The 27,816-nt window shown below is 51.0% G+C and overlaps 1 protein-coding gene and 1 long non-coding RNA gene across 3 annotated transcripts; one reads left to right on the top strand and one right to left on the bottom strand.

Moving 5' to 3' along the window:
• Positions 1–1,352: 1,352 nt before the first annotated feature.
• Positions 1,353–9,195, bottom strand: LOC113246924 (pepsin F-like). Its single transcript, XM_026487669.4, has 9 exons — positions 9,143–9,195; positions 7,967–8,129; positions 7,031–7,148; positions 6,827–6,945; positions 5,255–5,454; positions 3,679–3,795; positions 2,167–2,311; positions 1,980–2,078; positions 1,353–1,534 (listed from the first exon to the last, which is right to left on the bottom strand). The coding sequence occupies exons 1-9, from the start codon at positions 9,193–9,195 to the stop codon at positions 1,382–1,384; spliced, it is 1,167 nt and encodes a 388-aa protein (XP_026343454.3). The 3' UTR covers positions 1,353–1,381.
• LOC125282429 (uncharacterized) lies at positions 6,798–15,731 on the top strand. Of its 2 annotated transcripts, XR_008961079.1 has the most exons (4): positions 6,798–6,960; positions 8,093–8,289; positions 11,813–11,906; positions 15,420–15,731. It is a non-coding gene; the product is annotated as an uncharacterized LOC125282429 (long non-coding RNA). The 2 variants fall into 2 exon arrangements; XR_007189559.2 differs by lacking the exon at positions 6,798–6,960 and having other exon boundaries at positions 6,977–8,289.
• The last annotated feature ends 12,085 nt before the right edge of the window (positions 15,732–27,816 follow it).

The raw sequence follows: 27,816 nt of genomic DNA, 5'->3' as shown, positions 1-27,816 counted from the left end.
GGGACAAGATGTTGTTTTCCACCTTTGTACTCCTTCTTCCGTACTCCCTCCCTCCGCCTTATGACTCCTGCTGCCCCCATCCTGGGCCTCCACCTGGGGTCTCCAGGGGAGAGCAAGTGACGCCTTCATCCCAAACTTCCCAAACCATGGCAGCTCACACCAAACGGCGTCATGGCTGTGCGCCTGGAGGAAGCTCGGGGAGGCTTTGTGCACCCTGGGTCCCCTTTTACGTGGGGTCAGTCTCCCCAAGACAGTCTCACAGGCCCAGGGAAGGGCCCTGCTGAGCCTCCGAGGGGCGGGGGGGGGGGGGGGGGGAGGGCTCAGGCATCCACATGGGCCTGTGACTTGGGAAGCAGGACCGGAAAGGACACGGTAGGTGTGGGTGGCAGCGAGTTGGTGGCTGGGGTCCTTTGCCTGCTTTGCTGTGGGCGGCCAGAGTGGACCCGTCCGAGTTTGAAGGGCCTCACTCAGAGACCTTCTGGAGCTGAAGGCCACTGCCAACGGGTCTTTTGCGGTCAGAAGCATAGATCTGTTTTTACGACCCTGTACCATCCCTCTGAATGTGGAGGTGGTGCCTATTGGGAACGGGGTCACGAATCGTCCCATTTGTCTAGAACACACCTCTGCCGCTTCTCGCGGACTGTTTCTTCTCAGCTCACGCGGCCAGGTGGTTGTGTAAGAAGCTGTCAATCACGCCCACAGCCCGGGTGAGGCCATGTGACCAAGTAGAGCCAGTCAGAGTGCCCAAAGTCCGGGCCACAGTGGTTGGTCCAGGGCTGGACACATGACCTGAGGTGGACCAATCAGAGCCCTGCCTGGTACTAAGCTTCTTTCTAGGGTCTGCATCCCTTAAGGCTAGAAAGCCCTGAGGCGGGCAGCAGCAAAGTCCCTCAGCGCTGGTGGAAGACTGAGGAATGAGGACAGAAACTTGCCAGGCAAGGAGGATCAAAGATGAGAGAAGGGAAAGAGGGAGGGAGAGAAAGAATGAGCTGACGGCTTTTGATTTCATGGGTCACCGAGCCCTTTGGATCTGCTGTGGTTCCTGGGTCCCCAGGAGCCTTCCAGTAGTTTCCCTCTTCGTTGAAGCCAGCAGGCGTTGGGCTCCTCTCACGGGGGGGGGGGGGGGGGGGGGTGTTCCAGACTCGATTCTGGAGTCCTGCCTGATTCTGATGCACCTCCCCCGATCCAAAGAGAGGCGCTTGTTCATTTCAGCACCATGGAAAATGAGGTCTTTTATTCTCCACCGAGAGCCGGGCTTCACAGAGCCCCAGAGTTCAGGCTGGCCCCTGAGCGGGAGTGCCCCAAGTGAGTGTGTGTGTGTGTGTGTGTGTGTGTGTGTTTGGAGTGGGCGTGTCGTTGCGTTCTGAAGCAGCTCCGGCGTTTACACTGCTGGAGCCAGGCCAATCGTGTTGTTCGCTCGATCGAAGACGGTAAAATACAACCTCAGGAAGACATCGCCCAGAATCCAGGAGTCGGAGAGGAACGAGCCGCCTCTGCCTTCATCAAAGTTGCTGTAGCAGGTACCCTGATGACCCTGGGGGAGACAGAAACTCACCAGTCAGCCCGAGCCCTCACCCGCAGCCCCCCCCCCCCAACAGCCAGCCCTTCTCCGCTGGATCGCCCTCCTTTCCCGTGAGCCAAGTGGCTCTCTGAGCAGCTGCAGAAGTGGGCTGCCCATCCAGGAACCAGAACTGCCTGCGGCTCTCCTCACACTCTGCTGTATCCTTCCTGTGACTCACGCTCCGGCTGTTCCCTCTGCAGAGAATGCCTTTCCTTCTCTCCTCATCGCCCCGGGCTCCTTAAGACTGAGCTCTGCCTTCTCTAGACAGACTTCCCGCTCTAGGCCGGCCCTGCGTGGCCACCCTGCAGCATCTGCAATGGTGTGGCTTAGCCTCCAGGGTGCCTCCTCCTCCCGGGTGCTATCCCACATTCCTGCAAGTCCCAGATTTGAGCACCAGGCCCCAGGGTTGAGTCGTCACCTCCCGGATGTAGGCACTGGCTGGCACTGGGTAGTTGATGCCATTGATGGTGAAGACGATGTCAGGCAGAGTGTTGACACCGTCACAGTCAATTATGTACTGTCAGAGAAAGAGGGAAAGAGGTTGACCCAGCTGATCCTTCTATGTATGGAGAGCCCCAGAGTGTCCCCGCGGCATGACCCATCACCTCGCCACTGTAGGACTGGTTGGCATTGATGATCTTCTGGATGTTGAAGACAACGTCAGATGGGCCAATCAGCAATGAGGTTCCAGTATCAATAATAGCCTCGCAGCCACCATCACAAGCAATAACCACCCCGTTCATGGAGATGCTGAGAGACAGGGGAGATAAAGCAGGTACCGGGATCACATTGGGGGCTCCCTTCACTACCACCCCCTCCCTGGCTGTCTCCAGAACAGCCCTTCAACTCATGCCTGCCAGCTGTTTCCCTTTCTTCTGATCATACTGACCTTCTTTGACTTCCTTCAGTTCTTGAATGGCCCAAGTTCTCTTGTGCCTCAAGGTCTTTGCATATGCCGGTACCCCTTTCTAGAACCATCCCCGCTCCCTTTGTCTGGCTAATTCCTCCTCATCTTTCAGGTTCCAGCTTCCCTTTCACTTTTTTAGGGAAGTCTTGCCCCCAGACTCAATCAGCCTCCTCTCTTGGTCACCTCGGCGTACTTTTACTCATTTCTGGCATGTATCAAAGTGGTAATTCACTATTTGTGTGACTTGTTTCATGTACATCGGCCCTGTTAGGGAATGAGCTCTGTAAGAGCAATTTCTACCCTCAGTTCCTCCTTCAAGTGTCCAGCACAGCACATGCTGAACATGTTTGTTGAATGAATGAATGAACCAGTAAGTGAGGGAGGGACAAGAGACCTGTATCTGGTATCTGGCGTATTAGGGGACCCACGCAGTGAAGCTGGAGTTCTCCTGGGCAGCAGGTACTCAGAATGGCAGGAAGGGGACCACAGGCTGCTCTCCACCAGCTTCCAGCTCAGATGCCAGGGCCCCCGGCCAGACAATGCCTGAGCTAGCCCAGGGGCCAAGACACGGGCTATGGAAGCTTCCAAAGGACATTTTAAGCTTTTGTCTGCTGGTATCACACAGAATCCCATTAGTTATTGCCTCCTTGTGCTCAGGTCGATTGCCAGCTTTCTGATTATCTCTGTCAGGGCCTCTGCCCCACCGTGTACCCCGGCTAAGGTGGGGGGTGGGGTGGGATCTTTGCATGATTTGCTTTCAGGCCTCCGGAATGAAGCTGACCTCTCTCCACTGCTGGGTAGCTTCTCTCTAGGGTGACCAGCCATCTTGGCTTGCCCAGGACTTTCCTTGCTTTCAAACCGACAGTCCAGTGTGCTAGGGACCCCGTCAGATTGGTAGAATTCTCCCTGATCCCCCTTTTCACTTAGCCTTCCCCCAGTAGGTGGGTGCAGACCTCTGTCTGCTGCCTCTTCCCAGAGAGAATTCAGTTCCCCAGACCTGTACGCCTCCCCTCCCCTCTCCTCATGCTCCAAGAGCCAAGCCTGAGCCCTCTTCCCTGGTCAAGACCTTGTCAGGGGGCGTGGGGCTATTAGAACCTGCGGGTGGTGTGCGTGTGCCCATGTGTCTGTGTGAGTGTGCGCACGCGTACGTGTGTGTGTGCGCGTGCGTGTGTGGGCACCACCTGGGGCTGTCCTTAGAGGACGGGCTTACCTGTCCATGGATAACTGCCAGTAGAAGGGTCTGGACACAGGCACCCAGTTGAGGTCTCCGCTATAGTAGGAGTGGTCCACACCGCCGAACATCACCACACTGCCCTCCTCCTCCTTTCTGAGGGGGGAAGGGGAGGAAGGGCTCATTGTGAGGGGAAGGGGGGGTTTGCTTTTCTCAAGCTCAGCACCACACCAGGCACCGTCTAAGGGCGCGCTTCTCATGGCTCACTTGTCCACATGTCACAAAGCCCCGTGGAGTTGGCACTCCTCTGCTCGCCATTCTACAGATAGGAAGGTTGAGGCACGGAGGGGTTGAGGCCTGGCTAATGGACCATGAAACCGAGATCGAACCTGGACAGTCTGGCTGCAGGGCGGGCTCTGACCACCACCTCTGCCAGTCCCCTTCAGCGATCGTGCATTTGGCTATGCAGTTGGAGGCCACGCCAGCCAGAGAGGTCTGGCCTGTCCTCTTTCAGAAAAGCTCACACAGGGTGCGGGCTGCAGGGCCCCATGCTCAGCAAGGTCCTACCTCTCTGCTGTCCCTGTCCTGAAATTCCTAATATTTGTAAAACAAGGGGCCTCCTATTTTCATGTTGCGCTGTTCTCGCAAATTACGTTAGTAGGTCCTGGGAGCATGCAAGATGTTAGTGAGGGGGGACACGTCTCTGCCGACCCCTCTCCTTCCTTCCAGAGCAAATCTATGGGCAAATCTTCTTCCAACATATATCCTGACTCTACATTGTTCTTCCTCTTCCCTCCACCTCCCTGGACCAAGCTGCCACCCTCTCTCTCCTAAAGAGGCTGTTGTAGCCTCTTCTCTGGCCTCCCTGCCTCCACTCCACTGCATCATTCTTCAGCGGACAACCAGGGTGAGCTTTCAAAACTGGAATTTGGATCATGTCTCTTCCCTGCCTCACCCCTGCCAGAGGCCTCCACTTCCACATGGCGCAGAACCCCAGGGGAACCTTGCCCCTGCCTCCCTGCCAGGCTCCATTCCCACCCCCTCCTCCCCCAGTGCTCCAGCCACACTGGCTCCCTCGCTGGGCCTTGGGTGCTCCTTCAGACCATCGCATGGGTTTTTCCCTCTACCTGGGACTTGGCCTCCGAAGCCTGGCTCTCTCCCATCACAGAGGCCTCAGCTCAGAGAGGCCTTTGCTGCAGCCTGTCTGTGGCCACCTGCCTGGGCAATCTTGTGCAAAGCTCCCTTCTGAGACTCAGTTCCCCCCGGTCAAATGAGGGACTTGGACTACAGGGGTCAGCAGAGTTTCCCTGTAAAGGGCCAGGTCACCATGATTTTAGGCTTGGCAGCCTGCGTGATAGTTTCTGACTGCTCCATGCTGCCGCTGTAGAGCCATGGCAGCCACAGACGAGATGGAAACAAATGAGCATGCTTGTGTCTCAATAAAACTTTATTTACAAAAACAGGTGGTGGGCCAAATAGGGCCCCCAGGCCATAGTTTGCTGACCCTGGACGAGGCTATCTCTCAAGAAACCTCAGGATCAAGTAGTCTGCAATTTTTCATGTAACTGGAAGCATTTAACAGCTGATTTGGACAAATCGTGCAACCCAGACTTACTTGCTCAAGTAGAAGGCAAAGAGCTCCTCGGAAATGAGACCTTGTCTCCACAGGTTGTCGAAGACAGGGATGGTCCCTCTGAGGCCGAGGCTGGGGTAGCCCAGGCCCAGGATGCCGTCGAAGACTGCATATTCCATGAACTTGCCGGGTTCCCTCAGACTCAGGCCAAAGGCCTGGGACTCGTCGACAAGGCCCCCGAACTGTGGGAGAAGAGGGTGTTGCTAAGGAGAGGTTTGGAAAGTGGGGCTGGGCTGGGAGATGCCACTAACAGCACAGAGAAAAACCGAGGTGTGGCTGTGCCCTCGGGTCCTCAGCTGCCTGTGACAAGCCAGAGATATGGGTGCTGTCTGCGTGGACCCTGTGGATTTTAACCAACACCTGCTCTTCCTGCTGACGTCATCCCTTTTTTACAGGTGAGGAAACAGACTCAAAGTGCGACCAAATTGTTTCCACTTGAGGACAAAAGGAATAGAGAGGAGGATGGTCTTCTTTTGGGCATGACTATGCTCTGATGACAGAAATGGAGTGAATTCATTGCAATTCATTGTGGATTCTATGTCCGCTCAAGGAGGGAAGCCTGTTACACCACATGCCATCAGAGCTCTTATGAAAATTCTGCCTGGAAAGTATGCTTTTGTGTGTGTGTGTGTGTGTGTATGTGTGTGTGTGTGTGTGTGTTCAGGCACTTTAGGGGAGACAGCCCATAGTTTTTATTAGAGTCTCAGAGGCCCCCAGGGGTAAGGACCCATTTTTCAGGCCCCCCCCCACTTCTGTGGCCCCTGCTTCTTTGCCTGAGTGCCTGGAGCCCCCAGAGACCCCATATCAGTTCTGCCCTTTCCCCTAAGACATCCCCCATCTGTGTGAGTCCTGCTTCGCATCCCAGCTCTGCCACTTAACAGGCGCATGACCTTGGGAAAGGCACTCAGTCTCCCTCAGGTCACCCATCTGCCTGATGGCGGTAACAGTGCCCGCCACGTAGGGCTGGTGTGGGATCAAACAAGTTCTCACAACGAAAGCACCCAGCACCGTGCTTGGCACAGTCTGAGAATATAAAAGTGGGCGGTTGGGGCGCCTGGGTGGTTCAGTCAGTTAAGTGTCTGCCTTCAACTCAGGTCATGATCCCAGGGTCCTGGGATCGAGCACCGCGTCGGGCTCCCTGCTTAGCGGGGAGCCTGCTTCTCTCTCTCCCTCTGCTTGCTGCTCTCCCTGCTTGTGCTCTCTCTGTGTCCAATAAATACATAAAATCTTAAAAAAAAAAAAAGTGGGCAGTTTTCCTGCACCTCTCCCTGTTCCCAGGAAAATCAGTCTTGAGCTAACCAAGGGGAAGGGAGCTGCAAATCCACGCCCCCACCCCCGCCAGCACGATGATCCATCCTCTGGGTTAGCTACTCTAGGAGTCCCTGTGTCAGCGGGAGGCACTGTCTCCCTAGGGATACAGCCCCACAGGCAGTCAGCCAGCTGCTGGGGGACTTTGGGAAAGACAGGTGTTCCCAGCTGACCCTACATCTGGTCCTATATAAGTTGTCATTGTTCCCCGGGCCAGCCTTCCTCAGCCTCTGGTTTCCACGTTACCCGAACGGTGTCATAGGCGAGAAATCCTGACATCCTCCCGGAGCCATACTGGAGGTGGATGGGCCGGCCCGAGATCCGGAAGGTGGAGGACAGCAGAGGGTTGAAGACGTTGTGATTAGCTGCAGACACAGGAGGTGAGCATCTGTTAGCCTGCCAAGGGCAGAGGACAGGGTGGGGGCACGGGACGGGGGTGCAGGCACTCACCACAGGCTGGGCTGGAGCAGTAGATGGAAGGGACCCACAAGTCAGTCGAGCCCGTGTCAAAGATGACCTTGAACTCCTGTGGGGGCGTTCCAATGCTGATGGTGCCGACGTAGGCCAGCTGCAGGGGCCGGGAAGGGATGGTTAAGGCGGGTTGCCCGAGTCCTCCCTGACCCCCAGGGTGCCTGGCTCCATCGGGTGTCCCGTGTCTCCTGAAATCAGCTTTCAACCACTCTACCTTATAGTCTCTACTCAGGCCAGTGCCTCCATTTGAAAAGCTCTTCAGTGTCCCCCTGCTGCTCACTAAATCTTTTCCACCCTTCAAGGCCCAGCTTGAGTGCTTCCTCCTCTCGGCAGCCCCCCTGGGTCACCCCAGACCACTTCCTCTAAACTCAAAACATAATATTAATACCATGCAGTTGGCCCTTTTACTTGACATTCATTTGCTTTCTGCTTGTCTCTCAGGCTGGGCTATGCATTCTTGGAGAAGAGACGAGACCTTGTGTTAACAATAATGATAACTGTGGGCGCTCAATAGCTTTTTTACTGGTGTCATTCTTGGGGCGGTGGAGGCTGAACTTCCTCTGTGTGGGGTGTCAAAAGTGGGCTTTGTCGTTGGAGCAGACATGGCTCACCCTCCCACTGTAACTCAGCGATTTGCTTAGTTCAGAAAGAACAAAATCCCTCAAGCCAAGTGCCGGGGCGCACAGGAGCCCACTGACGTATCGTTGATGCTAAAGTGGATGCTTACCTGCCACCTGCTCGTCGTTGGACCTGGTCACCGCAGACCAGGAGTTGAGGGTGGCGGTGCCTTCTCCTCTGGGGATGGGGTCCCCGTTCCTGTGTCTCTTCCTGCAGGAGCCCCAGCACCCCTGCTCACACCCACAGATGAACCCCAGCACTATGCTCTGGAGAACGCCCCCCCCCCCCAGCACTTACATCCAGGTAGTTCCTCATGGGTTCATAATGTATCCCCGGGTCCGGGTCTCCAGACTCAAGAAACTTGTAGGCCAGGTTGTAAGGATGCTTCTCCAGGTAATCTTTCAGCCTGTCTTTCTCCCTGAGGTTTTCTCGGATGGACTTGATCCTTGTCAGAGGGATTCTTTAAGCCAGCATTGGGAAAGAGAAACAGATGAGAGACAGTGAGCTCGCCTGCCCCGTGTTACAATGTAACTGCTACATCCTACCGCGTATTTTCCAAACATTTTTATGATGTCATCTTATCATCGGGACAGGCCGCCCATCACAATGGAAAGACTACGGTAATAAACTTAGGTTTGAATACCGGTTCTGTTGTGTCATCTTGGGTAAGCCATGTGGACTTTCTGTGCCTCAGTTTCCCCACCTGTAAAAAGGCGGTATGAGAAGAACCCCCTCATGTAGAACGTTTGGGGTGTGAAGCAAAATGACGGCTATCATGCACCTGACCTATAAGAGGTCTTGACAATGGCAGTTGTCACTATTGCTACTGTCATCTTACTGTGTCTTTCTCAAAGAAGCCCTGGGAGGGAGGTAGAATGGAAATCATCATCCTGTTTTTATAGGGAGTTGGTAACTTGGCTATGGTCACACTGCTTGTTAGAGGCAAAACTGGGCCTGCCAGTTGTCCTCTTGATCTTTTTCCAGGGTTCAACCAGAAGAGAGGGGTTATGAAGGAAGTGAGGTGATGGGGAATAAATTAGAGAAATTAAGAGGGCAGAGAAAAAAAGAGTTTTGCATGCAGAGAGACATCCAAAGGGACAGAGACATATACATAGGAAAATGGAGTGACAGCAGAGAGGAGACCTAGAAACAAATGCGGGAGAAATGCTGTTCCTAGATAGGACCATCCCTACAGTTGCAAAGGTTGTGCACTGCACAATTCCAAGGGGCACCATTTCATAAGGCTCCTGATATGATTGGCACTCCTGGAGCTGAACAACCCTGCAGGCCTGCCTCAAGACACCTGGACCCCACAGTGCACGTAGTAAGCTACTGATCAATAAATGGAAACTTGAACTTTAAGAGTCTGGGAATGATTATAGTCTCTTCTCTACCCATGAATGAGCAGAAGAATAAGAAGGCAAGAAGGAGCCCAGAAAGAGAGCTGATGCCACCTGCAGTCCCTGTACTTACGTGACTAAGCATTCTGAGAGGGCCACCAGCGCGAGGACCCCAAACCACTTCATGCTGTCTTCTTGGGTTCTGAGCATGCAATGGCCAGCATGAGTGGCTTGTTATATGTGCTCCGACCTGCCTTAGCTGTGCCCCTGAGGGCTGCTAAATGGACCTGATAAGACATATGACCCTCTCTGATAAGATCTCTACCCCCATCAGTGTTTGTGAGGAGGGGATTTAGAAAATTCACAGAATACAGAGATTTCTATTGTGATCTCTTCCTTGGGGCTTGGCTGAAAAAAAAAAAAAAAAGCCTAACCAAACAAATAATCCTCAACCATAAATTCTAACAAAGAGTGGGGAGACTCTTCCTATCTTGGAGATAAGGGTGCTGCTAATAACGTGCTAAAAATAAGTGGCAGGTGCTATGCTTGACTTTCCTGATCTCGTGTGCTCTTCCCAGGGCCCGTGAGGGATGCATTGCTATCCTCATTTGGAGAGGAGATTGCTAGGAGGAAGGGGGGGAGGTGTCAAATGTCGCCGTAAAGACACCGAGGACAGCACACGGGCATACAGGCGACTTTAGGCGGTGCGATGGCACAGACCAGGGGCACCCATGATGCTGCTTTGCACAGTTGCATAATTTTAATGTTAGAAGAGATGTGACGCGTGCATCCGAGAGACCTGTTATTCATACAACAAACACTTACTGGGGACCCACTGTGTGCTGAGGCCTGGGCTGGATGCTGCAAAGTCAAGGTCTGATAAGACACAAGTGGTCCTCGGGATGCCTGGCTCGCTCAGTTGGAAGAGCAGGCAACGCTTGATCTTGGGGGGTTGTAAGTTTGATCTCCACGGTGGGTGTAGAGATTACAAAAACAAACAAACCCCCAGAAAGACACTAGTGGTCTTTGCCTTCAGGAAGCTTGCAGTCGAGGGCAGGACTCACAAACTCATGATCCAGGAGGTGAGGGAGATGACTGGAACGGCTGGACGGCATCATGGACACGGGGAGGCTCACGCCCCACCACAAGGAGGCAGTTTCTTTTTTTTTTTTTCTTTTTTTTTTTTATAATGATTTTTTATTATATTATGTTAGTCACCATACAGTACATCCCCGGTTTCCGATGTAAGGCTTGATGATTCATTAGTTGCGTATAACACCCAGTGCACCATGCAATACGTGCCCTCCTTACCACCCATCACCGGCCTATCCCATTCCCCCACCCCCCTCCCCTCTGTGGCCCTCAGTTTGTTTCTCATAGTCCATAGTCAAGGAGGCAGTTTCTATCCTGCTCCTGCCAGCAGTTGCCATGTCTGGCTGGTGATGCCAGACGGGCAATGTTTTCAAGAGATGTTAGAGTCTGGATATTTATGTGAAATCCTTATCTTCAAATGTAAGCAACTACTTTCTTAAAAAACAAAAACAAAGACAAAAGCAAAAAACAGACCCCCAAACATAGCATGAGCCAGACCTCAAGCAACGTGGGCTGGAATCAACATGTAGGCTGTATAGGGTTTTATTTCTGGAGGAGAGCTCAGAGTGAGGGGGAGTTCAGTTCACGCCGGTTGGACGAATAAGAGACTGAATGCATCCTAGCCACACGAGCTTTCCTTGCATTGGTAAAGAAAGACCACCAGGGTCAGATCAACCAACAAACTTACCAGTAAACTCCATTTGCTGAGCACCTGACATAGCTCTCCCATGGGATCCATACCTTGAACCATTTTGGCTGCCAAACCAAATGCAGAAAGGAATAATTAATTTTTAAGGTTGTCAATCAAAGAAGGTTAAAAAAAAAAAAAGAGTATCCAGAGCTGCTGCTCAGCCTGAGGTGAACAGGGCTGCCCATTCAACTGGTATCATTCCAGCCAAAGTAAGGAGAATGGCATTTTACGGCTCCTTCCGGGACTGCTGGGGACCCTGGTGTTCCTCTGCGAGATCTGTCCCGGCCTGACCCTTGAGAACACGCTGGCCTGGTCCCCAGGCCTGGGTGGCGGATGGAAGGGGGGGGCTGCATCTTACCCCTCAATTCTCCACTTTGTTAAAATTTAGCTTTGGTGGTCCAACCTCATGGAAGGGATTTGACGGCATCTAGCAAATGACACACACACACACGCACACACATGCACACGCGCGCACGCGCACACACGCACGCGCACACACACGCACACGCACGCACACGCCCCTTTTCAATGTAGCGATTCTACTTCTAGGATTCTAATCCAAAGATACATTTTGAGAAAAATAGAAAACTACTGTTAGATAATTCAACCAAGTAAATCTTAAAGATCTAATTGGCTTTAGTAGACAATTTATGGCTCGGGCAGCATCCTCTCTAGCAAACAGAGGGGAAGTCCCGAGGCGTTGGCACAATGTGGAAAGTATTCATGGAAGGACGGTGGGGCAAGAAAGTTACCAGCAAAAGAAAAAGATTTTCCAGGTGAGGCTGCTTTCCCTTGGGGTGGGAAACCAAGCGGTCTTATCACGCAGATCACCTCGTCTTCCTTTAGGGGATGGAGATGGCCCATTTGGCAGACTCACTGGCGCGGGTAGAAAAATTCCTGACTGACCAGTTAAGATTACATTTCTGGGGGAGGTTGAAACTGCAGTTAGATTATGTATTAAGCTTGGCCTGGGGACTTGGCCGAAGTGATGCCATTTTGAGCCTGTGATTTTTTTTAAAGGATGCACACACCAGCTCTGCCCTGCAACGTTATTTGCAAAAGCAAAAAATTAGCAGCGTGCCCAAGGCGACCGACAACCGGGGACATCAGTCAGGTAAGCTGCAGTGCGGGCCGCACAACTGGGTATAATGTAGGTGGGAAAAACAAGGAGATGGTTGAGGTCTCCAGGGTATATTGTTTGTTTAAAAAAAAAGGAGGGGGCAGAAGAGTACAGTATTTGTAGCTTGCTGCTTTTACCTACAACGACATACATGTTCTTAATAAGAATCAGAGCAAGGAGAAACCCAGGACTAATAAGACTAGGTATTAATGGGGAAAGGCAGGGATAGAAGTGAGACTTCCCTTGTTTTCTAGTTTGATTTTGCAGCCAGGTAAGTGTTTTACGGAATCCATTGATCAAAAAGACATCCCTCGAAATTGAGAACTAAAATAAATGAACCCGGTGTGTCTAGGTGACTCAGTCAGTTAAGCGTCTGCCTTTGGGTCAGGTCATGATCTCAGGGTCTTGGGACTGAGCCCTGCATGGGGCTCTCTGCTCATTAAAAAAATAAAATAAAATAGGGGCACCTGGGTGGCGCAGTCGTTAGGCGTCTGCCTTCGGCTCAGGGCGTGATCCCAGCGTTCTGGGATCGAGCCCCACATCAGGCTCCTTCGCTGGGAGCCTGCTTCTTCCTCTCCCACTCCCCCTGCTTGTGTTCCCTCTCTCGCTGGCTGTCTCTCTCTGTCAAATGAATAAATAAAATCTTTAAGATAAAATAAAATAAAACAAATGAACCCAATGGTTATCAAGTTGGTGACATAGCCACACAGAGCAAAATATGGCCTCAAGTGGCTTTATTTTTTTAAAGATTTTATATATTTATTTGACTCAGAGAGAGAGCACAAGCAGGGGGAGTGCAGGTAGAGGGAGAAGCAGGGTCCCCACTGAGCGGAGAGCCTGACACGGCTTGATCCCAGGACCCTGGGATCATGATCGGAGCCCAAGCCAGGCGCTTCACCGACTAAGCCACCCAGGCGCCCCTCAAATGGCTTTAAAATGCCGAATTTTGACTCCACGTTCACAGAGTGGGGGGTACTTTCCAAGGATAAACAATAATGACAACAAGGAAAAAACCAAGAAATCTGGAACTGCATCTAGTAACCTTATTATTGGTGATGTTGCCACTGTTATTTTGAAACCCCGAAGTGAGAGGTTAAAGCCAGTAAGGAAGTAATTATGCCAATGTTGTCCTGACGCAAGGCTTTCAGTGGAAGAAAAAAGAGACGTAAGTCCACAACAAAAAGTTAAATAAAACTCCCACGGTCTTAAAACTTGAACTGGAAGTCTAAGTTTGTACTGATTATTTTTCTCTTTCTATCAAAATATGTAGAGTTGACTGTGGAATAATGTGGGGTTTACGAGCACTGACCCCCTCTCCCCAGGCTGCCAAAAATCCACATATAACTTTTGACTCCGCTAAAACTTCACTGCTAACAGTCTGCTGTTGGCCAGAAGCCTTACCGATGACATAAAAAGTCGATTAACACATACTGTGTACGGTATGTGTATTATGTCCTGTATTCTTACAATAAGGTGGGGAGAGAAAAGAAAATGTTATTCAGAAGTTCATGAGGAAGGGAAAAATCCATTGGTAGCGCTGCACCGTATGTACTGGAAAGATTCCGTGTGTAAACGGACGCGCATAGCTCAGACCTGTGCTGTTCACGAGTTGACTCTATCTCTTGGCTCTGGCAGCCGAAAAACCTAGAAGCCATGATAATATGATAGCATGGAGTACCCTGAGGCCCAGCTTGTGGCCTCTAGATACCATTTACCACTAGAGGATTGGGGATTCGGGAAGAGATGACAGATTCCAGCGCTGGGCCAAGAAATGTGCAGGAGGGGCCGAGGATGTCTCGAAGGTGCAGAAAGTTGGGAGCCTCCAAAGATCACTGGAGTCCTTGCAAAGGCTCGGGAATCAGTAGGAAGAGGCTTCCAGTGGCCACAAGTGGGACAATTTGAGCATCACATCAACTCAATTGAAACAGATTAAATATACAGAAAGCCACGAGCTCCGTACAGTATACAGTGTCTCCTTTGCTGTCGTGGAGGATTGCTAGGGCACCAAGTCGTGATTCTGATCATGGATAGAGAAAGGGAAATAATCATCAATATTTATGCTGTTTTTGTCTGAGCGAATATTTCAGGTATATTTCAGGTAACTACAAATAATGCTGAAGGAAAGTTCTTCTTTATTGAAGAGTTCTAGCAAGTAAACCCAGAAGGAATGGCAGAATGAAGAAATCACTGTTTCGCAGTTTCTAATAAAACAAAGGATCTAGGGGAAGAGGCTCAGTGGATATTGGACCCATACGATGAGAGGTCGAAGGGCGAAGTCCAACAGATGAAGTTGATCACATTAGGACCCACTGATCGACCCTAGCATCTATCAATTATGTGCCTATTGAAATGATGTGGTAAGAGATCCGTGGAACGGTAAAAGTTTTTCAGCTTAAGTCTGAATCTAACTAGCAGTCTTTAGGAAGTACGTAGATAAAGGAACAAGGAAGCATCATCTGCACCCAACACTTGGGACATTCTATAAGATAAGTGACCCCCACCCACTCCCACTTTTTAAAGATTTATTTGTTTATTTTATAGAGAGAGCAGGGGAAGGGGGGGGAGGGAGAAAAGCAGACTCCCTGTTGAGCGCGGAGCCTGACACGGGGCTCGATCTCACAACCCTGGGATCATGACCTGAGCCGAAATCAATGGATGCTCAACCCACTGAGCCACCCAGGCACTCCTCACTCCCACTCTTTAAGCAAAAAAAAAAAAGAAAAAAACATAAAAAGGGGAAGACTATTATTTATTCAAAGTCTTAATAAACAACAACCAAACGCAACACATGTCTATATTCTTAAGATCCTCATCCCTAATTCAAATCAATAAACCATTAAAAGGCTTCTTGAGAGAATTACAGAAATTTGAACATGGACTGGACATGAGATGATATTAAAGTTATTGGTAATTTTGTTTGGGGTACAATAGCATTGTGGCTACACATATTTTTAAAATCCTTACCTCTTGGAGATGTACAATAAAGTCTTAAAATGAAATGGTAATCTGTGCCTTAAAATGCACCAGCAAAAATTAATGAGTAACAACTTTTTTTTAAATGGGGGTCTAGATAAAACAAAGATTTGTGTAATCGCTGTGGACTGAGTTGTCTCCCTCCCTGCCCCCCAATTCATATGTTGAAGCCTAACTCCCAATACGATGGTATTAAGAGGTGGGCTGGTGGGGAGGGAGTTGGGTTTAGCTGAGGCCGTGAGAGTGGGCCCTCGTGATGGCATTAGTGCCTTTAAAGCAGAGACCCCAGAGAGCTGTCCTCAATCTCCCCACCATGTGGAGGCACAGTGAGAAGGGGGCTGTCTGCGGGCCAAGAAGGGGGCTCTCACCAGGAATGGAATTGGCCGGCGCTTTGGTCTTGGTCTCCAGCCTCCAGTGTGTGGTCTTTCATTACGGTGAGGTCATAATGAAACACTCGGGAGTGGTGTTGTAATTCTTGACGCCGAGTGATGGTACTGTGGGGTTCGTGACACTGTCCTTTTTTACTTTTGTTAGGTTTGAAATATTTTGTGTGATCAGAAGTTTGAAAACTTGCATTTTGAAGTTTCTGCCTTTAGTGTTACCCCAAGGGGCCCAAGAAGAGCAGATGTGGATGGGCCCTCTCTGAGTCACTGGAAGGTTCTGCCGCGTATCCCTCCAGCTCTCCCCCGAGAACTGCCCCCTTCCCTCTCACCCGGGGCTGCTTGACCATCCAGCTTGAGACTTTGAGGAACCATGCCAGGGCCTGGATGTGGAAGGGATGAAGACCTTTTTAGGAAAAACCCAACTGGGCACCCCCCTCCCTGGACCCCTCTTCTTTGGTGCCATCTGCAGGGTGAGGGAAAGGCCAGGGTAGGGAGGGAGTCTGGGGGTGCAGGGGTGGGAGTGGGGGGAGATTTGGAAAGGAAGGGGGGGAGGGAGTAACAGAGAGGGGCCGGCTTGTGCAGGACCCAGGAGGGACGTGGAAGAAGCCCTGGAGAAAGAAAGGTATCGACCAGGGGTCCAGCCCCCCTGGGTCTCCCAGTAAATGCTGGAGGTGGCGTCCTGCCCTGCTGGAGTGAGTCACGGGGAAGAGGGACAGCCACACTCGGTGGCCCTGCAATTAGTCCCTTGCTGACGGCATCCTCTCAAGCTGGACAGCAAGAGGGCTGGTCATCCAAAACATTTAAAATATTGTCTGATTAGCGACCTTCCTGTCGCATCTTGTCCCCAGAGTCCTTTTCCTGGCATTCATTCCTTTAGGAGAGGTGATTCATCAGCCTGACCTGGGTTTCTGTTGAAGCATCCACAACCTTCCCGTCAGTAACATCTGCTTTTAACTACCTGATTTCAGCCCACAGATTCCGAGGGGCAGAATGTTCCACAGGATGGGGCCCAGAGGCCCTCCAGCTCATGGGTGTCAGTTACAGGGCACCTGCTCTGCCCCTCCCACCCCGAGTGCAGGGCAGACACCGCCAGGCAATCTGGGCGCCCGATGTGGCCTTGAGGTCCGAGCAACGTGCACCCCCAGCCACTTGTCACTCTAACCAGCGTTGGCACGCAGTCTGGACTGGCTGCTTCCCTGGAACAAGTCCAATGCCCTCATTCTAGAGAGGAAGAAATGGGAGGCCGGGAAGTGTCACTTACCAAAAAGTTGCAAGGGGAGTTAGCGAAGCGTTGGGGCTCCCGGTGTCCGGTAGTCTGGCTGGGAGGGCTCTGAGCTGGGACAGCTCGGAGAAGGCTTGCTGCTGCCCGCCTCCGTGGGCAACGCTCAGAGGCCCGCAGGTCCCAGAGCTGAGGTCCTTCCTCTTCCTCCTCGAGTCTGGCCGGCTTCTGTCACCAGCCCTGCCTCTTGGGGCAGCAGGAAAGCGACGTGGGGAGCTGGCTCTCCCAGGTGCCAGGCACAGTGGGCCCAGCCCCAGCTGGAGCGGCACCAGGAGGCCGTCTTGACACCTGACTCAAGCCAGCTCAACAGCCCCACGGCTCCCCCTCCTCGTGCATGCGACACTGGCCCTGCTGGATTGCACACACGGGCCTGAATTCAGAGCGATGAACCATTTCTGCTCAGCCTTTGGCAACTTTGGCCCAATGTCTTATTCGCTCTTCAGGGAATACGTGGCCAAGTCCGGAGGCTCCGACAAGCCTGTGGCCAAGGACCTTGTCTGATGCTCAGGAAAGACCTTGGAGCTTTGAGGGCCCTGATGGGGGATGGAACCGCTCATGCTCTGTGGGACTGTGCTGTGTGGATCTGTTTGGAGGACAGGGCAGACCCATAAGGACAGGCTGGGCATTACCTCGGTTCCAACGCTTGCGAGTTGAGTTCCAGCCAGTAGGCCTCGGGGGTGGGTGCTGATGCTGATGCCCCATGGCCGCCTTTGGAGAAGGAATAGAGGACCTGGATTCTGCCCAGAGAGTGGCCACCTCTGGAGGCCCTATGATCACACGGGGGAAGATTAGACAAGAGCGTTTACTTTCCTCGTGGCCCTGTCAGTGTGCTAGAAGTTCCACCCGGGAGGCCAAGCAAACTGAGACTCAGAGCCTCTGCTGGTGGCAGTGACATCCCCTGAGCCCCCAGTGATAGCCAGCGTATCCACACGGCCCGGGGCCTAGAGCCCACTTGGCAGTACCGCCCTGATCTTCCCGTCTCCTCCTGCGGCAGCCCCTTGCTGGTAACGCGCAGGTGAAGTATGCGACGAGGTCATGCTGGGTGCCATGTGGCCTAGATGCCCCTGGTGGGCTGTGGGACATCCAGGTGTGGGAGGAAGACTGGAGGTGGAAAAGTGGCCATTTATGGAATTCGGTTACCCTGGGCTTTTGCAAGGGCTCTTCCCTGTTTGGAATATTCTTCTCCCAGCCTTTTGCATGACCGGCTCCTTCTCCACATTTCAGCTGTCATCTCCGCTGTCCCCTCCTCAGCAAGACCTTCTGTGGCCACTCTACTCTCCCAGTCCCCAAGCCTGACTCATTCAAGGAGTCCCGTAGATGCTAGATACCCTCTCCCATGTGCTTCCCATGGACACCTTATGAGGTCGAGATTGTTCCCAATTTACAAATGGGGAAACTGAGGCTTGGAGGACTCAAGCACTCCCTTGAGGAGATATGGCTCCTAGTGAGTGGTAGAGTCGTGATTTGAACCCAGGTCTGCCTGACTGCAAATTCCACGCTCTTGACTATTCTGCTGCCAATTCATGCTGGGCATGGGGGTCAGGAAACAATGCAGGGGACAGGCGGGGAGGGATGGGAGATGGAGGGCATAATTATTAGATATGTTAGAGACTCTTCTTTTCAGTGAACACTGCCCTGTTTAGAGCGAGAGAGAGCACACACGGGAGAGCAGGCAGGGAGGAGCAGAGAATCTCAAGCAGACTCTGTGCTAAGCGTGGAGCCTGACGCGGGGCTTGATCTCACGACCCTGAGATCATGACCTGAGCTGAAATCAAGAGTCAGAAGCTTAACCTACTGAGCCACCTGGGCGCCCTGGCATATTATTTTAAATAGAAGTTACTTAACAGATGGTCTGTGCAAGAAGGACACTCACACCCTCCTCTGTCCCCGTGAAAGCAGAAAAGAGATCTCCCTTGTGAGAGGTACCTGTCCTGTACTAGGAGCTAAAGAGAGCCTCATCGCTGTTGATGGGAAATTTAGATCCAAGAAGGCTGTCTAAATGAGCCTTGTTACTTTTTACTAATTTACCCCGAGCCCAAATCCTGTTTAGAATTCCTAATCAAAGCTCCCGAAGTTAAGTTTTCTTTGTCCTGTCAATTCCTCACAGATTTATTGTTTCTTTGTCTAAAAAGTATAAAAACTGCCTGCCTGGGTCATTTCTTTGGATGCCAATTTCATTATTTGGCCTCTGAGTGCATGTAATAAATCTTTAGGATTTTTTTTCTCCTGTTAGTCTATCTCATGTAAGTTGAATTCCTAGTCCGGCTAGAAGACCTTGAGGGTAGAGAAGAATTTTTCCTTCCCTTCAGCTGACTTGGGTGGAAAGTTAGGAAGGCTTCCCGGTAGAAGTGACAACTGTACTGAGCCTCAACGGATCAGAGGATTTTGCTGAGTGGGCATGGGGAGCAGAGAATGGCAGTCAACGAGGGCAGCCTCGGCATCCCTGTGAACCCAAGCAGTGGTCGGTAGCCAGGCAAGGTGGAATTGCAAAGGTCATAGGTCCAAGAGACACATTATATCAGTCAGAATGGGCAGGAACAAACAACCCCCCCATTTAAAAATAATGTTTCTTTCTTGGTCTTCCTGTGTGTCCATTACAGAGCATGTGGGGCTGTGATTGGAGACGCCCCCACTCGGGGACGCAGACCGATAGAGACTTCGCCATCAGCAAGTGCCAGTGGTGGGGGCAGGGCATGCGCCAGCTCGCACGCTGGCTGTCACAGCACTTGCCCGGAGTGACACGTGCCATTACTGCTCGAATTTCATTGGTCTGAGCAAGTCACACGGCCACAAGGGACCATGGCAGTGTAATCCAGCATGTGTTGAGAATGAAGACTAGAAAAATCTGGGAGGATAGCACTAATGACCCACTCGGGAAAGGAGAGCAAAGACCAGGCCACAGGTGGGCCTTGAATGCCACATTCAAGAGCGTGGAATTTATCAGGCGTGATGGGGAGCGCCGCATAGGTGAGGGAGATGTCAGACCGCGGAGAGCGAAGGAGGCCTGACCAGGAGAAGCTGCAAGAGCAGGAAGAGGTTAAGAGGAAGGGAGTACCTAAGACAGAGCAGGGGGGCTGTGGAAGCGGGTGGGGGAGTGTGCGGACAGGTTGCAGCTCTGGAGGGAGGGGAAGAGGGAGAGGACACAGACATCCCGGGGGGCTGTTGACCCTGGAAACTCAAGACTTCCGTGAGGTGGAAGGACCAATCTCAAATCCAAAAGGTTTTCACCAAAACGAGGGACTAGACTTTACTCTATGGCGAATATTCTCAGTGGAACGGGACCAAGTTTAAACTGTGGGAAGACAGATTTAACTTGAATTTTGTAACACCTTCTGTTATCAACTTCTCCTGTTACTTGAACTATTTGCCAAGCACTTTGCACGGAAAGGAGCGTGTGTGTAATATTTGGAAATGTTAATTTCCTTCCTGTTCTCACAGCAGCAGGAGAGAAGGAAGGACAGCTTTGCCCTGTTGCAGAGCCATCCCGAAGAAAACTCCCGCCCCAGCCCCGGTTTGGGAGAGGAAGTTAGACGAGAGCGCCCGCCGGTGGGTGGGTGGGCACAGGAGAAGATGCCAGGATGGAAAGGAGGGGGAGGCCCTCTCTAGGGGACACAGGGGCTGGTGGCTTCCGTGCAGGGCCGAGGCCGGTTCTGCACCCGCTCAGCTCTGCAGAGAGAGACAGTGATTGTAGGTAGGTGGGTGCTAAGCGGGTGGCCTTCCGAGGAGCTGGTGGGACCCCTGAGGGCTGGCCCTGGGAGGGGCACCTGTGTGACCTGGCCAGAGACAGAGGGCATTGGCATGTCACCGTCCATTGCTGGGGGAGCTCTAACTGTAAGGGTGATCCCCATGTCGTCTGGACCCCACCCCCATTTGTTCCTGACCCCACAATAGTCTGCAAATCTCACTGGATTCTGTGGCTGGGAAGGGAGACAAGATTGCACTTGCGCTAGGGAAATGAAACGTTGCTTACAGAAGGAGGGAGCAGAGCGGTTAGGAGCACAGTGCTAGAGGCCAGATGGACTGCGTTCACATCCTAGCCTGGCCTTGACTCGCTGCGCGAACTTGGACAAGTTGCTTCCTCTCTCTGTGCCTCCTGTTCACGATCTTTATTTATTTTATTTTATTTTATTTTATTTTATTTTATTTTATTTTATTTTTATTTTATTTTATTTATCTTATTTATTTTATTTGTTTATTTTTAAGTAGGCTCTATGCCCTCCGTGGGGCTCGAATTCAGGACCCTGAGATCCAGAGTCCCTTGTTCTACCGAACCAGGCACCTGTCACCATCTTTAAAGAGGAAATAGGGGCACCTGAGTGGCTCAGTCGTTAAACGTCTGCCTTCGGCTCAGGGCGTGATCCCAGAGTCCTAGGATCGAGCCCCATATCGGGCTCCTCCGCTGGGAGCCTGCTTCTTCCTCTCCCACTCCCCCTGCTTGTGTTCCCTCTCTCGCTGGCTGTCTCTCTCTCTGTCAAATAAATAAATAAAATCTTGAATAAATAAATAAATAAATAAATAAATAAATAGGAAATAAAAACAGGACCTCATGCGTTCACATGTGTAGGGTGCTTCAACTCTTGGTAGGTGTTACGTGAATATTACATAAAGTTGATCATGTATTTTGGACTTAAGTTCATACTTGTTAGACTGCTGTATGTGGGAAGCCTGTCCAAGACTTAGGGGTTAAGAGGGAGCTGTCTCTTAGCGCAATGTCATGACTGAGGGGCCATCTGGTTCCATCTCTGGCTTTACAGATGAGAAATCAAGGCCCAGAGAACAGAAAGGACTTGGCCAAGGTCACCCCGGACCAAGGCCACTAAGTGACAAAACGGACTGGAGCTCAGAGGCAGGGTGAGGCCCACGTCTGAGGCCTAGTCGGTCTCTCCCTGACTTGGGCCTCTCCCCACCATTCCCTGTGATGTTGGCTCTGGGGAGCTGTCCAGCCTGGGACGAACGGGTTGAGTTGTGGGCCTCTAGCCGGAACCTGCCTGACCTCCCCTCCCCTGGTGGGGTCTGCCTGGGCCCTGCTGCCTGGAGGAGAGGCTGTCGGCTGTCCTTTCATTCTGACACCAGCTGGCCCTCAGACCTGGGGAGCTGTGTTTGACCGGGGCTTATCATGGCCCATCCTAAGGCTGGTGAGGATGGAAGTGGGGGGAGCTGCAAGAAGACCAAGGCTTAAAGTTCCTGGGGGCCCAAGCTGGAGCCTGAGCCTGGCCTGGCTTGCTGAGCACTTCATCAGCTATCATACCATGCCCTCCTTCTTGCTCTTAAAAAACTGGTGTGTGTGTGTGTGTGTGTGTGTGTGTGTGTGTGTGTGTATGAACATGGGGGTGGGGGTGGGGGGATTTAAACACTGGGGTGATAAGCACTCCTTTTTTTTTTTTTTAAGATTTTATTTATTTATTTGACAGAGAGAGAGACAGCCAGCGAGAGAGGGAACACAAGCAGGGGAGTGGGAGAGGAAGATGCAGGCTCCCAGCGGAGGAGCCCGATATGGGGCTCGATCCTAGGACTCTGGGATCACGCCCTGAGCCGAAGTCAGATGCTTAACGACTTGAGCCACCCAGGCGCCCCGGTGATAAGCACCCCTGCTCCAGCTGATGGCCCCTCCCTAGTTCGCCAGAACGGCTCACTCTAGAGTCTAGAAGAGGCTCTTCCCCTTGGTGGGATTCTTGAGCCGACGCTGGTGAGAGCAGGGGGTATATGACACGTCGACGTTACCTGAGGTTGCATGTCCCCGGCTCTGGTGTGCTTTTGTTTCTAGTAGCACCTGTGACCTGTCTTGGGAGGATCTACTCCAATGGCCCCGTGGGCACAGGGCAGCTCTCAGAGGAGCTTGTGGCCACGTGACAGCCCAGCTCCCCTACCTTGGCCAGATTTACCTTCCAGCACCCCCTGTGGGAGCAGGCTGAGCTTCCCGCCACGGGACTTGTGCAGAACCCAGGCTTCGCTTGGTCCCTTCCGGGTCCTTCTTCCCCTGCCTCTCACTGGTTTCTCTGAGAGCAACTTTGAAATAAGAGCACCTTGAAGTTTTCTCTGCCATGTGGCTTTGCCCTTGCTTGATTTTCTGAAACCCCCGCTAGACCACATGTTCTGGAGGGCCAGGATTTCACTTGACTCATTCCTAAGTCCATGGAAGGACATTTGGTTTCTAAAAGATTTTATTTATTCATTTGAGAGAGAGAGAGCGAGCAAGAGAGAGCATACAAGCTAGTGGGGGGGGGGTGCAGGGGATGAAAGAGGGGGAGGCCGAGGGAGACAGAATCTGAAGCAGACTCCATGGTCAGTGTGGAGCCTGATGCAGGGCTTGATCTCACAACCACGAGATCATGACCTGAGCCAAAACCAAGAGTCAGAATTAACCAACTGAGCCACCCAGGCGCCCCAGGAGATATGGTTTTTATTCTCCACACTCTAATTGTCAAAACAAGGCTAACACATGGGTTGGGTATTAGGTTACAGGCTCAGCTTCTGTAACCAAAGCCTAAATAACCGAGGCTTAAATAAAATACAATTTCATTTCTCTCTCATGTAATACTCCAGGTGGCTCCCTAGTGAAGGGGACTCAAATTTTTTCTTGCTGCTTTGCCATCTTCAACATATGATATTTGTCTCTTGGTCTAGTGTGGCTGCTCCAGCTCCTGCCATTGCATCTGCATTCCAGCCAGCAGGAAGTAGAGAAGGGGAAGCAGGATATACCCCGTTTCTTAAAGGACATAGCCAGAAGTTGTAAATATTATTTCCACTTATATCTTATTTGCTCTAATGAAGTCACAGGAGTACTTTTAGGTGAAAGAGAGGCTAGGAAATGTACTTGTTAGTTGGGTGGCCCTAGACTAGGAGTTTGATTACTAAAGGAAGAAGGAGACAATTAACATCCCCTGTTACGCTCTCCTAGTTCAGTGCAGATCAGCTGTTACACTGTGAAGACATACAACCCCCAGATCTCAGTGGGTCAACACAACTCAGATTTATTGCTCACTCACATCTGACATGGCCTGGCAGGGGGCCCTGCTCATCACAGTCATGCAGGGAGAAAAGCTGATGGATGTGCCCTCTCGATGAAAGGGAAAGGGATGGGTGGCAAATTGGACTCTGGTTTGTGAAGGTTTCTACCTGGAAGTGACACATAGTAACCTCTGTGCACATTGCAGTGGCTGAAGTAAATTCCACAGTCATGCAATCCTGGGGCGGGGGCTGGACAGCGGTGGGGAAGTGTGATCCAGCTAGAATATTTATGACAAGCAATAATGGTCTCCACCTTCATTCACATGCCTATACTTTACTTTTCTTTGCTTCTCCCCACCCTGCCCCTCAGCCTCTTTCAGCCAGTAGATTCAGATTTGGATGAGATTATATGAGAGGACATACACTAGGCTGTTAATAAGTAGGGAAATCCTGGGCAAAAAAATGAAAAGAAAAAAATCCAAAAGCTATACTTTAAGAAAGCATGTATGTTTATAATCACAATTTTGCATTGACAAAAGAGTGTGTGTGTGGTTTCTGTGTAAATTTAATAAAATAATAAAGGAAAGAAATTTGTAAAATATAAATTCATTTACCAAACCCAACCAAATAATAATAAAGTAGTACCATATTAACCATAACCATATCAGGTTTAAGTTTGGATACATTACGAAAAACCTAAAGTAACCGTAAAAAGATAAAACTTGATTCCCCCCCTCCCACTTAAATCGGTCTGAGGGTAGGCTATCCAGAGCTTGAATGGTTTCTACTTTCTAGGTCACCTCATGGTCCAATATAGCTGCAGGAGTTCCAGCTATCACATCTGAAATTGAAGCAGCAGCTAAGAAGAAGGTGAGGAAGGCAAAAGGACTCACCTCCCAGCTGACTCAGCTCCTTTAAACAGCCTTCCAAGTAACTCTTCTCAATCCTTCTGCTTATATCACAAAGTCACCCAGTTTTTATTTATTTACTTACTTACTTAGCAGGCTCTAATCCCAGTGGGATCCTGCTGCAGGGCTTGAACTCATGACCCTGAGATCAAAATCTGAGCTGAGCTCAAGAGTCAGATGCTTAACCAACCGAGTACCCCTAGTCACCCAGTCATTACTAACAGCAAAGGAGGTTGAAAAATGCAGGATTTTTTTTTTTTTAGCTACTGGGCACATTGCTGTAAAATAAAATATACTCTATTTTTTAAGGAAAGCCAGAGAGTGGATAACTTTGTTGGCAGCTACCAGCCCCTGCCTCAGTGGCACAATTTCTTCTGGGTCATACAGGCAGAACTGCTGAGCGTAGAGGGGGAGCCAGGAGGAAGGAGCCCCAGTGAAAACCAGCCAGACCAATCTGACTTGCAAGTCCAGAAAAAAATAAGACAAAGTCTTCACTAAAGATCTCCTGAAGACCGAATTGGGGGTCCTGTGTACCACAGGGCGACACTTCCTTTAAAAACTGCTTTTCCAACCAGTTCCCAAATCCTCACCCCCCAATACCTCAGCTGCTCAAATATCTTCTTTGTTCCACCTCAAACTCTGACCTACTTGTCTGGCGCTCCTCACTTCCGTGGACATGACTTCTCCATCCAATGAATGGGCATAACAAGACCCAGTGCTGAGGAGTTAAACAAACAAACAACAAACACTTTGTAGAAGGGGGTAGAGAGGAAACACAATGAATATTTCAATTTGCAGTTTTTTTGTTCTTGATCGTCTGAAGGACTGAGAAATCTTGGGGAACGGAGATCTCCTGTGTCCTCTCCAGTTCCAACCAAGAATGTAACTTCCCTGAGGCTGGAGATGGTGTCTGTTCACCTTGGTATCTGTAGTTCTTGGCAGTGAATGAATGGGGAATGAACGAATGAGAGAAGAATAAGGAGCTGTCTTGTCTTGCTCTCGCTCTCTCTCCTCTTTTGTGTGTATCAGGGTCGCTCTGAAATGTGAATGAAGTTGGGTATAACTGAGGCACGGTATAGGGACGTAAGTGTCAATGACAGGACGCCAGGACCAAAGGGGGTGGGCTAGAGCCCGGGGGAGCCGAAAAGAGCCAGGAGTGGAAAAATGGCGGAAACAAAGTAGGAAGGGCACCCTCTTCCAGTGCCAGCTGCCTCAGATGACTCAAATTTCCTGCCACTTTTTCCTCCCTCCCTCCCTCCCTCCCTCCCTCCTTTGCCCTAATTTTCCATCTTTGGTTATTCAGGAGGGCCAGCCCCACCCCCACCCCCCAAACCCAGATGACTTGGCAATGACCCGTTTGACTAGGAAAGTATGTAGCAGTCAGTTTGTCATTTCCCCTCAACACCCTGGGTGGAATCATTGCGTCTGTCACCTTCACAAGTTATTACTGTCATTGTTTTAGGAGTTTCTAGCATTTGCAGAAAATGGTGTATAAAATAGGTTCTGCCTGTCCTTATGGAAATTACTATCCAGGGGGAGTGCATGGTCAGCTACACAAAAATGTAGTAAATGCTAAGAAAAGAAGAAGTGTGGGGTGTTTAAAGAACAGACAAGGGGGCACTTACCCAGTCTTGGGGGTACAAGAGGGGCCTTCTGGAAGTAGAGTCTAACACCTAAAGGGCACCAGTGACAGAAAACCCCAAACAAGCGTGGCTTACACAAGGTGGTTTATTTCCCTCTCTTGTGAAAGTCTGGAGGTGAGCATCCAGCAGCCTGGCGATGGATGTCAGGGCTCAGCCTCCTTCTGTTTTGTCCTGCCTCCAGGTATGGCCTCCAACCCATGGTCAATTCACAGGTCAAGATGACCACTCTCGCTCCAAGCATCACGTGCCTATTTCACCTGCCAACACAGTACCAGTGAGTGAAGGATTGCAGAATATAAACTCAAGTTAGTCCATCAGTAGTATTTTTTCTTTTCTTTTCTTTCTTTTTTTTTTTAGAGAGAGAGTGCACATGCATGTGTGCATGAGCGAAGGGGGGAGGAGCAGAGGAAGAGGGGAGAGAATCCCAAGCAGGCTCCTTGCCCAGCGCTGAGCCGGATGCAGGGCTCGATCTCTCTCTCTCTCTCTCTCTCTCTCTCTCTCTCGATCTCTATCTCGCAGTTGAGATCACGATCTCTCACGACCCTGAGATCACCACCTGAGCTGAAATCAAGAGTTGGATGTTCAACTGTCTGAGCCCTGTGTTTTCTAATTTTTTATGACCAAAGTAACATACGCACAGATTAAAAATTATACAGCACAGAAAGTTTATGACACAAAATGAAGGTCATCCGCTCTCGTCCGGACCCCTCAGAAACAGTTTCACCCAGCTTTCTGACAGCTGCTCTGAACTGGAGCCGCTCTGACGCTATATTCGGAGTGAGATGATTGCAAAAACCAACCATGATATCCCTCAGGTAAGTCAGTAGCTGAGACTGCCTTCCTCATGATCCCTTCTGCGCTCTAGGAGTGATCACTGACCTTGCCCAAGGGTCATTCATCCAAGGCTACCTGGCAGCCAGGAGGCAGCAAGAAAGAGGAAGCTTCGCCCAATAGGGGCAGTGGTGATCACCATAGCCAATCAGATCCATTCTCTCCAGATTTGAAATAGAAATTTTGAGACTATCTGCTGAAAGGAATTTTGACGTCACAAAAGGAAGGGCAGAGTCAAATAAGGAGGATGAGGCCTTGAATACTGCTGTGCTACCATCCGCCTCCCAGGACTTTATGGTTTTGTGACCCAATAATTTCCGATCTGCAAAAGTTGGTTTGAGTTGGGTTTGTCCCTAGCAATGATGGCCTTAATTCAACACCTAATAAGATTGAGAATTTTGGGTGGTACGGTTTCCTTGATCTAAGAAGCTCTCCTCCTGGGATCCCACTTTTGCAAAGCTGCTATCACGGACCCTGCTGAGAGGCAAAACAGGGACTGGGATTCGCCTGGCTGCCCAGGGAAGAGAGCGCTGGCTGGCATCAGGGCCCTTCTTCCCAGGTCATCGGTCTCGTGATTCCGGGCAAGGAAGGATGTATAAGGACCTCTGTCAAGCACTACCCACACAGAATGGACTAAAAGTGCAATCTAGGGCCTCGAGAAACCACACAGAGTTGTTTTGAGGAACCAGCCAGCCAGTTCCAGACGGACAGGCGCTTCTCTCTGCCAGGGAAGGACACAGATCCGTGGTCACTCCCGTCCTGGAGCCATATAGTTGACGTGGAGGCTCCTCAGCCTGAGCTCAGACCACCTAGGGCGTTCCCGAGGTGCTGGGATTCCATTCGTTTCTTCTCGGCCCCTTTTGGTCCGCTTTGAACAGCTTCTCCAAAGCCGAGCCGGATAAAACAGACCTACCCCGTGCTCGCCCCCCAGAGAACCCG

The sequence above is a fragment of the Ursus arctos genome, unplaced genomic scaffold (assembly GCF_023065955.2).
Source record: "Ursus arctos isolate Adak ecotype North America unplaced genomic scaffold, UrsArc2.0 scaffold_23, whole genome shotgun sequence".
NCBI classification, from domain to species: Eukaryota; Metazoa; Chordata; class Mammalia; order Carnivora; family Ursidae; genus Ursus; species Ursus arctos.
The sequence above is the reverse complement of the archived record's forward strand: the minus strand, read 5'-3'. Positions and strand labels throughout refer to the sequence as shown.

Coding starts and splice junctions, on each gene's coding strand:
- LOC113246924 (XM_026487669.4), bottom strand. CDS start 9,195: ATGAAGTGGTTTGGGGTCCTCGCGCTGGTGGCCCTCTCAGAATGCTTA. Junction 6,946..7,030: donor CTGCTCCAGCCCAGCCTGTG/GTGAGTGCCTGC, acceptor CTGTGTCTGCAG/CTAATCACAACGTCTTCAAC. Junction 2,079..2,166: donor ACCAGTCCTACAGTGGCGAG/GTGATGGGTCAT, acceptor TTTCTCTGACAG/TACATAATTGACTGTGACGG.